The following is a 15807-nucleotide window of genomic DNA, read 5'->3' as shown; positions in this document are numbered from 1 at the left end:
CCTCCGCATCGGTTTCTCTTCGTACAAGATAGTCACTGGCTACTCCGTTGAACTTCTGCCTGCAACAAAACTTGTGGGGTGGGAGGGGGCGGGTGTGGGGAAACCACGGGTTTTATTTCAACAACCCGGAACAGAAATTAGGACGATCTTGGGGGTAGGGGGAAATTGTGCGAGAACCAGATGCAGAGGTAGCCGGTTCCAAGACCGGCTTTGCTCTTCCTGCCTTCGGTCTATACCAGGGGTCTCCAACCTTGGCAACTTTAAGACTTGTGGACTTCAACTCCCAGAATTCCGCAGCCAGCAAAGCTGGCTGCGGAATTCTGGGAGTTGAAGTCCACAAGTCTTAAAGTTGCCAAGGTTGGAGATCCCTGGTCTAGACAAAGCCATCGGACCCGGAAGTGCGGTGACTAAGCCAATAGATTTGCCGCTCCTGCTTCTGCGCCTTGCAGCCGTCCTCGCCCTACGACGAGGAAGCGGTCGGCTTCATGGCAGCCGTGGGCGAGGCGGGCGTCGCGGGATCGGTGGCTGCAGCGGCGACGGCAGCGGCGGGGCTCGGGCGGAGAAAAGCCCACGGCAAGGTGAGGAGCAGCGGGGGAGGCTGTGTGAGCGGAGTTGCCCTCCGTGGAACGCAGTTTAGGCTGCCCACCTCTACCCCCTAACCCCGATTCGTTGCACTCGCACTCCCACTCCCATGATCCCCGTCTCGCTGGATTATGGGAGTCGAAGACCACATCCGGAAGGCCGATGGGTGATGGAGAAAGGCTGGCACAAAGAGATGTCGAAGTCTTGCTTTTATGACTCCTGAAAGGAGGTCGTTTCGTTTATCCGTTCGGCTCGGATTCGTGGCTTTTTCTTTTCTCTTCTTTGCCTGTTTGCTTTTTGGAGAAAAGGTGGGGTCATTAAATGAAGATGATGATGATGTAGGGGAAGCATTGAAAATTGTAGTCTTACAAATCCTTAAATATCCATCTTCCCTTTGAAGGAATGCCTAGAGGAGAGAAAGCCTTTCTCTTATTCTAGTTAAAGGCCCCTAGTTGGAAAGGTTTTGCATTTTAAATTTATTTCTTTCAAAGAATAGTCCTCAACTTGCAACAGCCTGTTTAGTGACCCGTTCAAAGTTACAACGGCACTGAAAAAGGTGGCTTGTGACCGTTTTTTCCCAGTTACCACCTTTGCAGCATCCCCATGATCGTGTGATCAACATACAGATGCTTGGCAACCGGTTCGTATTGATGATCATTGCAAAGTAATCCAGTTACCTTTTGCGACCGTCTCACAAGGAAAATCATTTGGGAAGGGAGATTCACTCAACAACCGGGTTACTAACTTATCAACTGCAGTGATTCACTTAACAACTGTGGCAAGAAAGGTTGTAAAATGGGGCAAAACTCACTTAACAAAGGTCTCGCTTAAACAACAGAAATTTGGGGGTCAGTTGTGGTTGTAAGTCGAGGACTACCTTTATAGGAATTTTCTCTCTTGATCTTGACACACACACACACACACACACACACACACACACACACATACTCATGAGGTAGGCTTCAAAGCAAAAATGGATAGACGCCATTGGAAGAGCTTATATGGCTTTTTAAAAACTTATCTAAGTCAGTCAGTTGTGGAAATGATCAGAGGCTACAGTTGAGGGGGGAACAGCTGCTTATAGAGACTTCTAAGCAGCATTACTGTTGGATTGTTGCCAAATTTAATGCACTGACATTTCCTGTGCGCGTTGGAGAGAGTGAAATGTTTATATAAATATTTGCCTATAAACAAAAATAGTAAAAATGGTTTGGGTTATATTTCAACTTACTATAAATGCCCCATTTGATAATTTCAGATACTAAATCATACATTGGATAAAATCTTGCTCTATGTATGGGTTCAGATTTTTGTCTGATTCTGGATTTATGTTATTTTATGTAACAATAGTATATATTTGAGGTACGGCAATCCTGTGTCTCATTAGTTTAAAAAAAAAGATATTTTCAAATGTATGTACCTTTAACTCTTAAAGTGGAATAAGGTAAATGTAAATGTGCATGTAAATCTAAGTAGCTAAGTAACTAAAATTGATATCATCTGATTTAATTAGCTTTATCATTTGATTTTATGAACTGGAAACAATGTGCCACTTTATACATTACATTGTTAGATACACTTTAAAATATGTCATGAGTGAGGTTTGATTGGCTGCACCTCTTTATTCAGTGTATGGTTTATGTCAATTGATAAATTAGGGAAGTCAAGTCTTTGGTTCTGAAGGCCTCCCCCCTCCCCTCCCCCCATGCATACTGTATTTTCTTTCTTAACAAATGCTAATGCAGAATCAGGACCAGTTCTTTGATCAATCAAAACAGCAATGACTATCTTTGCAATACTCAAGCAATAAACTACATAATCTGTTAATAAGTTTTACAAAATGTGATTTGTATACTTTCTGCCTTTCTACAAATTGTTACACAAGCTCAGCCATAGCCTTCTTTGCTTTGCTCTATGTTTTACATAGTGCATATGCTGCAACAGACTGTTTCCAGATTAAGCTCAAATTGATATGTAATACCTAGGATTACTATTAGGGATGCTGGATTTGTTTTTCTTTTTCTTTTCCCCCCTCCTTGTGTGATTTCTGTCACAAAAACGTTTGCTGGATTTGTCCATTGTTATTCTTCACTTTCTGTCCCATCCTTTAGCAGGATTTTTGGATATTTCAGCTGAATTGCATAGGTAAAGAATTTACTACCAGCAAAATATATTTTCAGTGATTATGAGGATATGCAGAGTTTCTCTTTTTATAGAAACAGGTACAACTACAACCATTCATTTAGTGACCATTTAAAGTTACAATGCTAAAAGAACATAACTTATAACCGGTTCTCACACTTAGAAACTGTTGCAGCAAATTTTAAATTATTTGCTGTTTGGTCAGTTGAGTAAGGATAATTTGAATTGCAGGATACCAGATACCTGGAAATAGAACCTGTTGTTAGGACTCTTTCTCTAGCACTTCAGCAAGTCAACATTTATAAAGATATGCACATATATTAACATGATTGAATTATTTCTGTGACTGCTTTAGTGTTAGATAAATCAGATAAATATAACTTGCATTCCTCCAGACACTGCTGGACACAGCTTTGAGTAGCTTCAGTTCCACTACAGAACTATAACTTTCCTTATAGCAATGACAAAGGATGCTGGGAATTGTGGTTCAGGAATGGAATGCATGACATTCCTCACTTTTGAGTTACATGGTACTGAAATGCTAATTTTATACCCCAATGTGTTGACAAAGCTGAACACTTCCAGTATTGTGAGAATACAACTTGTTCATTCAAGACAATTCAGTTCACATACTGATATTAAGAATCTCAAGACACTGAATAATCAGTTAACTACAGAGACAGTTAAAGATTTTTAAGAATAATGTGCATGCTTTGATAATGGCAAATATGTTGAAGTTATTCCTTCTGTTTTGTTTTCTTTCCATGTCTTGTCTCTTCTTTCTGATACTTTTTAAATGTATTTACCAGCAGTTGTTCCTGCCTCCTTTCTAACATTACCTGCCATGTTTTAATGAGCTTGTCCCAGGTATCAGCTATTTATCTTCAATGATTCACTCGAACATAAAATTAGTGCATTATCCTTGACATCATCTGCTCTTTCTAAAATTTGCCCATTCTCATCATCACTTAAAATGTTTAATCAGAGCAAAGCAAAACTGAAACTTTAGATGTTGCAGTACTCACTATTGGCAATATTATATACTGACAAAAATTAAAAACCTTATTCTTGTCATTTTAAGTTGAGTTTGGGAGCTGATGTGATTTTATGTATCTCTTTTCTGTTACAAATGGGTTTAAATTATGAACAGGACCTTAGATCTTTTGGCTAAAACAATTAAACAATACAAGAAATGTGAGGCAATCATGTTTGTTTACATAACAACAAACCAAAAATACAAACGAAAAGTTGAGCTGTAAAAGTACACCTGTGTTTATAGAACACAGTCAAATATTTGATGTCAAACTGAAATCTATGTCTTTGGGAGTCATAACTAACTTGGAGCAGAATAGAGGATGTAAAGTTTAATACTGTGTGAAAAAAAGGCAAAGAGTTAAAATATTCCAAGACATGGGTCCTCATATGAATTTTTGTTTCAGATTCTAAAATAAATAATTCACGAAGACAAGACAATTAGGCTAAATAGTGAGACTCATCATAGGATTCCAGTTGCTGCTTACAAGCTTCTACATGCAAATCTGGACTTTTGGGGACATCTTCATCTAGCCCTTTGTCCTCCTATCTGAAATTATGATGTGGAAGATTATGAGGCATCCCGTGCAAACCCAGAACACTTTAGTTGGAAGGAAACTTGGATAAAGAAAATTGCATATGAAAATTGCACTTACATGCATTATGTGGATTTTTTTGGATCCTGACCTCTGCAAGTGTTTGAAAAAAAATACTCATAATTTTGGTGATCCTGAAAAAAAATAATCCTAAATGCTGTTCTGATAAAATGTCAGTCTGGACTGGGCACACATTTGACTCTTGATTCATCGAGGAAAAAAGCTGCAAGTTGCAAGTTTTTTTCCTTGTCTGATTTTGCTGTCGACCATTTAATCTCTTCATATTATTGCTTGCAGCTTAATAGCTTCGTCACATTGGCTTTGCTTCCACCGTCATTCTTGCAACCTCCTGCCTTGCACTCTTTAATTAAAGTGCCATTAGGAAATATTAATTCAGATGTCTTAAGGCTGCTTTCCTCTATTAAGACAGATAATGGAAGTGGCATCATACATTTCTCAAGAAATAATCTGGTGCACGTTTTGCTAGCAGATTCTGCAGTCTGGACAAGATATATATTCCCATGGTACAAAAGCGTCATGTTGCAGCTGCTTCTATATATGAATCTTAAATTATGTGCTTGGAAAACAATTAAAGGTGGTCCTTAGCCTACTTTGTCTGAGAGTTATCTATATAATTTTCAATTTAATCAAATAATCTAATGAGTACAAAAGTCTTACAACGTCCCATCAGATCTGTTGCAGGATTCTTCTGCATAAATAAAACACTTGGATTGTTTGGAATTTATTAATGGCTTAACAAACTGGCCTTGTTTGTTTGTTTATTTATTTTTGAGATTCTTAATATAAAAAACCTAATATAAGTATCTATTATTATTTGGGCATCTTTTCCACAATGAGTGTTCTGAAAAAAATGATTTTGTTATTGTAAAGCAACCTTTCATTTTGGAATAGAAACCAGTCTAGCTATTTTAGTTCCCAACTAGGTTAGTCCTTCCAATTCTTAAAACTACTTGTACCAGTCTACAATATTCTTTTAATAAATGAAATGGCAGTTATTTTATATAAGGAATTGATAAAAGCTGGTATATAAATGTACTCTAGTTGCAACATGGTACTTTAGTGCCTAAATTTAATGGTAGGCAAATTGCTTGAAAATCGAGAAACTGGCATTGCCTGCAGAAATGCCTATTTTTATGATTCCACTTCATCCTTAAAAAAAATATCAGAGTACAGGACACATTTCTGAGTTGATTTTGTTTTGGCTCTAGTTAAAAATAAACTTATGCATCACAAATCTTACTTCCTTCACTGCTTTCTCCAGGATAATCCTCGTAACAGCTGTTAAAGACGACAAACAATACAATTTAAATACTGAAATATATTTTACTGCTCAAGTAAAATGGATCCATGTTCAATTGGAAATCAGCTGCAAGCTAGCAGCGATTGTCATAAAGCATACTTTACCTCTCAAACTGGCTTCAAGACTAAGCAAGATTTATCAGCAACTGATCTGTTACTTCTTCAGCTTAGAACTGGGATAACTCTTTCAGAGACTCATACAATCTGCTTCCATCATGCTAAAGTTTACCTTGATAGGTATGAAGACTTACAAAAGTCATGTTGCGATCCTTTTAATATGCACAAAAAACTCTCCAGGAAAAACTTGCATGCAATTGACATAGATGATGCATCTTTTCTAAGTGCCAAGTTTGGACGTCAATTTATACCAGGCTGGAAGCTTTGCCCCAAATGTACACAGATAATAAATGGAAATGCAGAGGTTGACTCTGAAGACCGTCAACGAAGGAGACTTGATTCAGACGTATGTATATGGGACCATTTTTTCAACTATCTAAGTACTGGACTAAAGCTGTAACTTTTGCAGTTATGTGATAGGAAATCCCACCCACTGAAAAAAAGTGGTACCTCTAAATATATGTGCCATAGGAGACAGGTTTAAGAGTATGAAAAGAATAGCATCAATCTTAAAATACTAAAATACTCAGTTCTGTACAGTTCCTGAATGTATGACTCTCACTGGATAAGCAATGCAAGAAGAAAATGCCATCACAGTTTAAACATCAGAAATGGCGTTTTCATGTAAAATTGCAACTTCTCAGTTGAATCTTTTTATGAATTGTATGTAGGAATGAGCTCTAATCCTTTTAAGGGGAAAAGAGGCCAAATCCTTTCATGGGAACAGGAAGAAAATAACTGTTCAGCTTTTGAAACTGCAATATGCATAAGCTTTTCCCATAACTTTCAACTCAGTCAAACAAATTTGTTTTATTCAAACCAGGAAGCAATAGTTAAAGAGCTGTTTTAATAAAGTGGCTTTTCATGAATATGTTAGCGATACTTTTCTGGTTTGTATGATGATACGATCTTGACTTTTTTATAATACTTAAAGGCAAATTAGCCAGGATGAGTCCATATAATTTATGTAAGCAGTGAGGTCTTATCAACATACTGCATACCTTGAGATTTAAAAGAATTTAAGATACTAGAATGGGATGTACTACTTCAGACTGATGGTAGAAATCAAATCATTACAAATCCCCTGTTTTAAATACTCTGCAAATATGAAACAGGGTAGGGAGAAGCACAATGAAGAGAGATTCTAATATCTTCCTATTTTTTTAGTGCTTTTCCTGCAAGGTATATTTCACTAAGGGGAACATTTAAAAACTGAATTACCATCTGCAGTCTGAAGCTGCACACTCCTTAGAGCTCTTACATGATTGATAGAGGAAGATTTCTCTTCCAAGCAATAAGGAGAACCATGATGGAAGACTTTCATCTTTCAAACTGAACTTGGTATCCAGTTTTGCCCAATCTATGTTTAATGAAGACATGTTACAGTTATTTCCTATTTTGGAAATCTATATATATATATAAATGGCTGTTGTGTGTGTGTATGTTCTAGCATAACTCTGGAATGCCTCGAGCAATTTCAACCAAACTTGGTACACAGATGACTTACTCTCTGGAAAAAAATACTGTGGGGATAAGACACCCCCAACACCCCTCGGGGTGTGTGTCTGTGTGTGTTCCAGCATAACTCTGGAACACCTGGGCCGCTGAAATGAAAAGGAATGATTTATATCTATAGTGTCAAATCACAGTACTTTTGACAATGATAGTATGCATTCTGGATTCAAGTTCTGTTAAGATACAGCCTGTTGTGCCTTAAAATGGCTTCTACTATACAGCACAGTGGAATTGCCATGGTAACAGCTTCAAGGTACTCCACAAGGGGGCATCTTTGGTAAGGGAGATTGGTTCTTAAAAAAAAACCCCTAGGCCCTCAGCTTCAAGCAAAGAGGGCAGGTTATCCATGGAGGTGCCTGCTAATACAGATAATCACCTCAAAGGCTGTTCCCTATAGAATTTTTCCCAAGCTGTTGGCCAGGGTAATTAGATCTCTAATTCTCACCACAGCGGTTGAGGCAGCTTTCTTCTACAACTGGTAACAGGGCCAGGCCCAAGTGTCTTTTTCTTACATTTACTTTATTGTATTCTATAATAATAGATTTCATTGCTGTAACGATGCCTCCAAGGAAACGTCAGGCGATTGGCCAAGTGCAATCAAAGGCTAGAAAAATGAAACAACAGCGTAGACAAGAAACTCCCGAGGAGAAGAATATTAGACTTGCGCTGATGCGCGAGAAAGCTGCTACATCTAGAGCTTCAGAGACAGTACAGCAGCGTGAGGCCCGACTACAGGTTATGAAAGAGAGAGCTGCTACATCTAGAGCTTCAGAGACAGTACAACAGCGTGAGGCCCGACTACAGGAAATGCGAGATAGAGCCAGACAATCACGGACTGCGCAACATTTTAGCTTAGCATTGGAAGGATTCCGTTATGATCCACATAAAGACTACACGCAGCATGCAAGTGTTACCATCGGAAAAATGGAAATGGTACTTTGATTTGACACTATAGATATAATTCAGTCCTTTTCCTGTCTAATACAGATTAGGATAAATAAATACCCGAGCAATGCCGAGTTATCAGCTAGTAGGAAATATAAAGAGAAGTGGAGAAATTACCCTGTTTATTAAAGCAACTATTCCTGTTTGCATTAACTTGCATCTCTAAGGGTCCAACTTATTATCTTTGCTTTCTTTTGACTATTAATATTACTATTACTTTTATTCATTGAGATATCTCATAAACAATTTAGAGCATAGTTGGTACCGTAAATAAAAAGAGAGAAGTGTATATTTGGCTTCAACTTCAGTATTTGTCCCTTAGCTGAAATATGATACCACTTAATTAGAAATGCTTTGAATTTTTTAAAATGAAATTGTCTGTATTTATTCAGGGACGTACAACTAAAGCCTTGAAGTTTGCTAATCCAGGACGGCATACTGGATATCCTCCAGAAGCAGCAAACAAAAGAGAAAAGAGAAAGCTACAAACAAAAAATACATCCGTTAATTCAGACAGGTAGACTGTATATGGATTGATTGCCTTTGTTTTTTCACTTTGAGGGGAAATTGTTCTGCTTACATATGGATTATAATTTAGAACTGCTTAGATGCATGGAATTTTTTAGCCCTATATTTGTGCATAGGAATAAAATAAGTTGCATTGCCCAATCATTATAAAACAGCTTGAAAAGTGGAAAATCAGTATATAATACTGCAGTCAGGGTATCCATGATCTTTCCCAGATTAGGGAAAAGGTTCTTGGTGCAATTTATTTATTTATTTATTTTTGGTCCCAAGAAAAAAAACAATACGTTCTCCTTGAATTTTTTTTGTCTTTTTGGGTGCAATACAGATTGCACTAGGAAAGTAGGACTTCTTTACTGAGAAAGCAGAAGAAAGCTGATTAGAAGCACACTTTACCCTCCTTTTTGCTACTTGTCATAACAGATAGATATTTGTGCCCTTCTTCCAGCTAAAACCTTGGATTGTTCCAGTCGTCTTCATTACTGTTATTTAGCCGTTGAATTTTTATAAAACATTTTATATTTTATAGCAGCTTCAGGACAACAGCAATCCAAGTGCTCCGGAAGAAATAATTGAAATTATGAGATGTGTCTCCCACTTATATTGATTCATGAATATACTTTTTTATTCCATAGCAGGTTTATACCAACTTTGTGTCAAGTAGCGTTCTACCAAAGAATGCATAATTTGTGGCAGTGGATTTTTCTATATCCTAGATTGATTTTCCATAGCATAATGCTAGCTGATCCTAGTTAGTTATCTTCCCCCCCCCCCCAATATTTTTTTCTGGGGTCTTCGGGTTCTATAAGACTTAATGTTCAAATTCACAGCTATCTCAGTGAAAGGCAGCAATTTAAGCATAGCTAAATAAAACTTTTTAGCCATAGAAATGCTTACATTTAAGATCTAATTAAAGTGATCCACGTTTGTTCTACGATATGTACACAAACTATGTTCAGACATTATAAAGAGCTGATGCCAAATTTGAACATTGGTTTGTCATGTTATGTCCTATCACCCCTAACTAATACGGGCTATAGCCAGTGGTGGGATTCAACTGGTTTGCACCACTTTGGCTGAATTAGTTGTTAAATTGCTGGCTGGCTCCACCCAGCCCCTTCCAGAAGTCCCCACGTGCCCATTTTTTCTCCCAAGAGGCTGCAGGAGGCCTACCATGCCCAAAATGGGGTGCAGGAGGGTGCGGCACGGGCCCCTTGTGGCCCGTTTTTGCTCCCAGGGGGTTGCAGAGAGGCCTACTAGGCCCAAAATGGGGCACTGGGGGGCAGTGTGCCCCCCCGTGGCCCGTTTTTGCTCCCGGGGTGGTGGTGCAGGAGGCTGAGTGCTGCCTGTCACAGCCGGTCATTAGGGCAGAGAACCGGTGGTTAAATAATTTGAATCCCACCACTGGCTGTAACAAGAAACTGAAATTTATGGACCAGGATATCTGGAATGCACCAAGTTGCCTCACCTGAATTTAAATCCTCTTTGTATCACCTTTCTTGTCCATTATCTCCATTTTACTTTAAAATCCCTTTAAAACTTTGGATAGACGATGAAGAAACCAAGCTCAGTTTTACTGTTGTCTGGATTGCAGAACCCCAAAACCCTGCCTAAGGGGAATGTTAAAACGTAAAATACTTCATTGGTCTCTCTGTCGTATAAATTAATTTCTCCTTAACTCAAAATATGTTTGAAAATTGCTGGTGGAGATATTATACTTATTTGCAATGTTAATGTTAAACAATCATAATAGATCTTTCTTTTTTACTCTATGCTAAATTCAAAGCAACTTGAATTAGCTATAACCCTATTACAGTTCAATGTCATTTGTGATAATAGATTTGCACTTGGTATTACAACAAATAAAACTGAAGTAAATATGCTAGATATATTTAGTATAGTGCAATGTGTTGTGGTGGCCAGATGGGAATTGCTAACTTTAATTACTAAAAGACTTTCTTACGTAGTGAGAGCATTAGAAAAGTGGATAGTTCATCACAAGTCAGAATTATAGCCTGGACAGACACCCAGGTTGTGGCTTGCTGCTTGAATATATAAATGGCCTCTGTATTGAATTAAAGGTTTATCCTGCAGAAGTGTCTTTGCAGCCTATAAGGTTGTCATTTAAAAATAATTATTATTATATGGCCTCCCATTCACATACACACACACACAAACACACACACACACCGGTAACAAGGCATTTCAAGGTTGGTAGGTGCCAATCTTATTTCTGGAGGGATGGTGTTCCTTAGAGAGGGAGCTACCATAGAGAAAGCCTTTCTTCTTGTCCCATTAGATGAACCTCCTTAGTAGCCCAGACTGGTAATATCCCTGCCGCCCCACTCCGGTGGGTAAGGTACATGTAATTGGGAAAAGATGGTCCTTCAAATAACCTGGCCCTGGACCATGTAGAGCTTAAAAGTGACAGAACCAGCACCTTGAAGTGGACCCGGAAGCAAATCAGGAGCTAACGCAGCTCTCGCAAGAGAGGAGCCAATCTAGACTTGCATAAAACCATTTAAACAGTGTATTTTGAACTAATTGAAGCTTCCATAAACTTTTCAAGGACAGCCCCACACAGAGCGCATTGCAGATAATCATGATAGTTTATATCTGCTGCTCCTTAGTACAACAAACTAGAGAAATTCATCTATCGGGAATTTTAAACTGAATTGTCTATTATTTAAAATAGAGGGTCTAATATTACAAAACATTGTTCATTATTGGTTGTTTGTATTTTTCCCTCCAGGCAATTAATAGCAGCAAAGAGCAAGGTATATGACGGCCAAGGCTTTCTGCTTTACAGCGGGATAGACCTGTGCGACTGCCTTGATGAAGACTGCCTTGGGTGTTTCTATGCCTGCTCCAAGTGTGGCTCCCGCAAGTGTGGACCTGAATGCCGTTGTGATCGCAAGTGGCTATATGAGCAAATTGAGATAGAAGGGGGGGAAATCATTCGTAATAAGCATGTGATATAGCCTGTGCTCTGCATTTCATTACTTGAGCCACAGGAAGGTTGTTCATAAAATTTAATTGGTTCATAGTTCCAGTTAAGATTCAGTGTTGTGCAAACAAGCAATAGGGAAGTTCTATATTTATATCATCTGTACAGAAGAAAAATTAGAAGATTGTCTTAAGTATTTGTGAATTTATTAACAGACAAACTAATCAGAGTGGCATTGGCTGATACTCATTGTATGCTTCATGCAGTACATTTTTTTCTCCAGATCATTATTGCTGCCCTTTATAGGAAATATTTTGAGTATTTCCTTGTTCTGGTTTTTCCTGCAGGCACTTTTAAGTACTAGCAGCATAAGCAGTATTAGTTGTGGGAAATGGGTGTTTTGAGAAGGTTGTTGCATGATAAACAGAAAACACAGAGGTCAGACTGAGATTTTCAAGAAGATGGCATACTTTTCTGAAGCAGTAATGTGAAAGTGATTGACCTTTTTTGCAAACAAGAGTTGCCATGTAAAGAAGGAATTATATTATGCCTTCAACAGTATTTTGCTGCTGGTGGAAAGGAAGTCAGTAAAGCTACAGCCTCAGGCAGTATTTCTGTTATGAATATCTTGCTTGGAGACTTTATAACTGAATCCATAGATTGATGGAGAATGTGTGGCTGGAAAGTGACATCCTGTCACCTTACCTTTAATAAATACACAAAATGTATTTGATGGAATTATACAAGCATAAGTATGATGAGACATTTATGGTCTTTCTACAGTAATAGTTAATAGGCAATGCTTGTAATCTACTCAGATAATTACCCCTTGTGCCCCAGGTAAAATGCATGTATACTTAGTCTGATGCATATAGTGCATGTTATAGAAATGTGAGGTTCGGGATTTATCAGAAAATATATTGTTTGTACTAGAGATACTTTTAAAGGCACGTCAAATATCTTTATATCTTGTTTTTAAAAGCTGACATTTTTGCTTTTTTAATATGCAGATATTAATAAAGAAATGATTTTCATCAAAAGATGTGTTTTATTATTTATTCTGTTACTATATGTGATTAAATGTGGCCTAATTCAGAAAGAGAAGAGGATATAAATAATTAAGGAATTGTATTATGGTACCGTTATATAAAATTTTGTTGAATTACTAGAACATGCAATTTCTGCATATAGTCATGGCCAAAAATACTAAAATTTAAAATAAGGATTCCATCCAGTATTATGCAGAGAATGGGATTTCCTCTTGTTCTCTTCCTAATTTTCCAAGTGTGTTTAAATGAATTTCTCAATCCTTTGTCGCAGATGTTATATGAGCAAGAGAGAGAGAGAGAGAGAGAGACAAAGAGGAAGGAAGGAAATAAATCCCTCTTAGGTTAATTAAATCAAATTAGATATATTGAAAATGTTGAAATCTTGTATACCAGACTGGATTTTCCTCACAATCTTACTCTATTAAAACTCAAATGTATGGTGTTCTACATGTAAGCTTTCTATATAGCATATGTTGTTGTGTCCGGTGGTAGACCTAAACTAGTATCAGTATATGGCTAAACTTAATTGCTTGGATATTTTAGGGTTGGAAATGGTCAATTTGATTTTAATCACTATTTAAATCATGTTTTGAATCACTAGTAAAAAGGCTTGATTTAAATCAATTTGGTTTAAATCATAATTTTTAAAGAGCAACTGTCATCTCTGTCCCACAGCAGCTCCTTCTCTGAGCTGCTGTTGACTCACCAACAGTCCCAATCAACAGTTCCAATATTGCAGAATATACAGCCTCATGCTACATAACTAACCTCCATTTCATGCTGAATGAACTAAATTATTAATGTATCTTAAATAGAAAACTATCTTTAGATAGATTTTTACTCCAAAAGCATTTTATTAAAATAAATTTAATAAAAATTAAAAAAATCTGATTTAAATAAAAAATATATTTTTTAAAAAAATTAAAAATCGATTTTTATCCACCCTGGTTGGAAATAGAAAAAAAAATTATTGTCTATATATTATTATTATTATGTATGGATGTTATAATTGATCTGATGTCTCTGATGTTTGGATTTTATATTTTTAGTTTCATATTGTAGGCTGGTTGTATTGGGAAGAAATGAGATTAAAAAATAAAAATAAATTTAACTGGGATCCAGGCACTGGACTCAGTGTTAACTATTAAAAATTAACTGAACTAATGGTATCTCTTATGTATTACTATTCCTTTACTACTGAAATGGCTGGTTTTTCTGAATTCACTGCAACCCATAAAGAAGTCTTAAGAGTCCACCATCCAGCTTGCAATTCTCATGAACCTGAATCAGACAACCTTTTATCCAGTAATAAGAGTATCCCAGAAGCCAGAATAGTGAAGTTCTTTTTTGTAGTGAAAACTAATCCACATTGGTGAGGAAAAGTCATAGGAGCCATTTGATGCATTTGCACTTTTAATTTAATAAATTAAAAAAATGAGTATCATAAGATTGGAGCTGGTTAAGGAGTAAGATATGAAAACAGCTGCTGACTCTGCAGTATTTGTTTGTTTGTCTGCACTACTATTAATCGTTTCATAGTTCCCATCACCCATCTCTTTCCACTTATGACTGTATGACTATAACTTGTTGCTGGCAATCCTTATGATTTATATTGATATATTGACCATCAATTGTGTTTTAAATGTTGTACCTTGATGAACGTATCTTTTCTTTTATGTATACTGAGAGCATATGCACCAAGACAAATTCCTTGTGTGTCCAATCACACTTGGCCAATAAAAATTCTATTCTATTCTATTCTATTCTATTCTATTCTATTCTATTCTATTCTATTCTATTCTATTTTTCTCCCGTTTAGGGGCAATGTGGATATCTTCTCATTATGTATTATTAAATGCTGTGTTTTTCTGACTGTAGGTTAGTAAATGGTTTAAACCAAGAGTGTAAAACTCGTGGCCCGCAGGCCAGATGTGTCACACACTAGCCACGCCCACACCCGGCTTAGCGAAGTGGAAAAAAGTCATGATACATCACGTGACGATGCGAGTTTGACACCCCTGGTTTAAATCTACCATATTCTCGTCATTTTTCTTGAGGTGGGGACACAGTTAAATTCCTAGTTAAACATTGTGCATCTTTTGTAACTATTACCCTTTCAGCTGAAAGAGCTTTAAAGCTAAGGTATTAAAAAAAATCATGCATATAATAATGAGCTATTGTTTATATTGTAAATATATCTAAACTAAGCCACAGACTAAAATTGGACCTCTTAATCACATTAGACTTTTTATACTAGTGATCTGAAGAGAGTTCTGAGCTGTACTACTTAGTTTTACCAAATTGTTCTTTTTTTCTGAAATTATCATCTTTAAACAAATAGAAATCATGCTAGTGAGTCTAGGCTAATGTAGGATTTTGGGGGGAAACCTTGTCAGTTCATCTTGAACAATAGATTTGTATCTATCCAGTGGTGGGATTCTACCGGTTTGGACTGGTTCGGGCGAACCATTTGCTCCGACTTTCAGCTGTGAGCCAACCAGTTCTCACTTTCTTTGAAGTGGGCCTGCCTGCCCACCCCTGCATTATACTTACCTTTATTTCTGCTTCCAAAGCCCAGCTGATTGGGACGGCAGAGTGGATTGTCTCCTCAGCTGTTTTCCTTGCTCTCAGCAATGCAGAAGTTCAATTTTTTATTATTATTTTTTTTATTTGAATTTATATCCCGCCCTTCTCCGAAGACTCAAGGCGGCTTACACTGTTTTAAGCAATAGTCTTCATCCATTTGTATATTGTATACAAAGTCAACTTTTATTGCCCCCAACAATCTGGGTCCTCATTTTACCTACTTCATAAAGGATGGAAGGCTGAGTCAATCATGGGTCTAGTGGGACTTGAACTTGCAGTAATTGCAAGCAGCTGTGTTAATAACAGACAGACTTAGTCTGCTGAGCCACCAGAGGCTTCTGCAAAGTGCACACGCGCACAGCGAACCGGTTGTTAAACCGGTAGGATCCCACCACTGATCTACTCAGCAAAGATCAGATGAATTATGGTCTGTCAATATGTGTTTTGCTTG

The 15807-nt window shown here is 37.3% G+C and overlaps 1 protein-coding gene across 5 annotated transcripts; it reads left to right on the top strand.

Annotated features, from left to right (window-relative positions):
* The first annotated feature begins 439 nt into the window (after positions 1 to 439).
* On the top strand, positions 440 to 14480 carry ARL14EP (ADP ribosylation factor like GTPase 14 effector protein). Of its 5 annotated transcripts, none has more exons than XM_058160872.1 (5): positions 496 to 578; positions 1164 to 1222; positions 4164 to 6135; positions 8642 to 8766; positions 11527 to 14474. In XM_058160872.1, the coding sequence occupies exons 3-5, from the start codon at positions 5713 to 5715 to the stop codon at positions 11753 to 11755; spliced, it is 777 nt and encodes a 258-aa protein (XP_058016855.1). In that variant the 5' UTR covers positions 496 to 578; positions 1164 to 1222; positions 4164 to 5712; the 3' UTR covers positions 11756 to 14474. The 5 variants fall into 5 exon arrangements, with proteins under 5 accessions (XP_058016869.1, XP_058016861.1, XP_058016855.1 ...); XM_058160893.1 differs by having other exon boundaries at positions 509 to 578; positions 5635 to 6135; XM_058160886.1 differs by lacking the exon at positions 1164 to 1222 and having other exon boundaries at positions 440 to 578; positions 5635 to 6135.
* Positions 14481 to 15807: the final 1327 nt, after the last annotated feature.

Source organism: Ahaetulla prasina, chromosome 1 (assembly GCF_028640845.1).
Source record: "Ahaetulla prasina isolate Xishuangbanna chromosome 1, ASM2864084v1, whole genome shotgun sequence".
NCBI lineage: Eukaryota > Metazoa > Chordata > Lepidosauria > Squamata > Colubridae > Ahaetulla > Ahaetulla prasina.
Note: the sequence above shows the minus strand (reverse complement) of the source record. Positions and strands in the feature narration are given on the sequence as shown.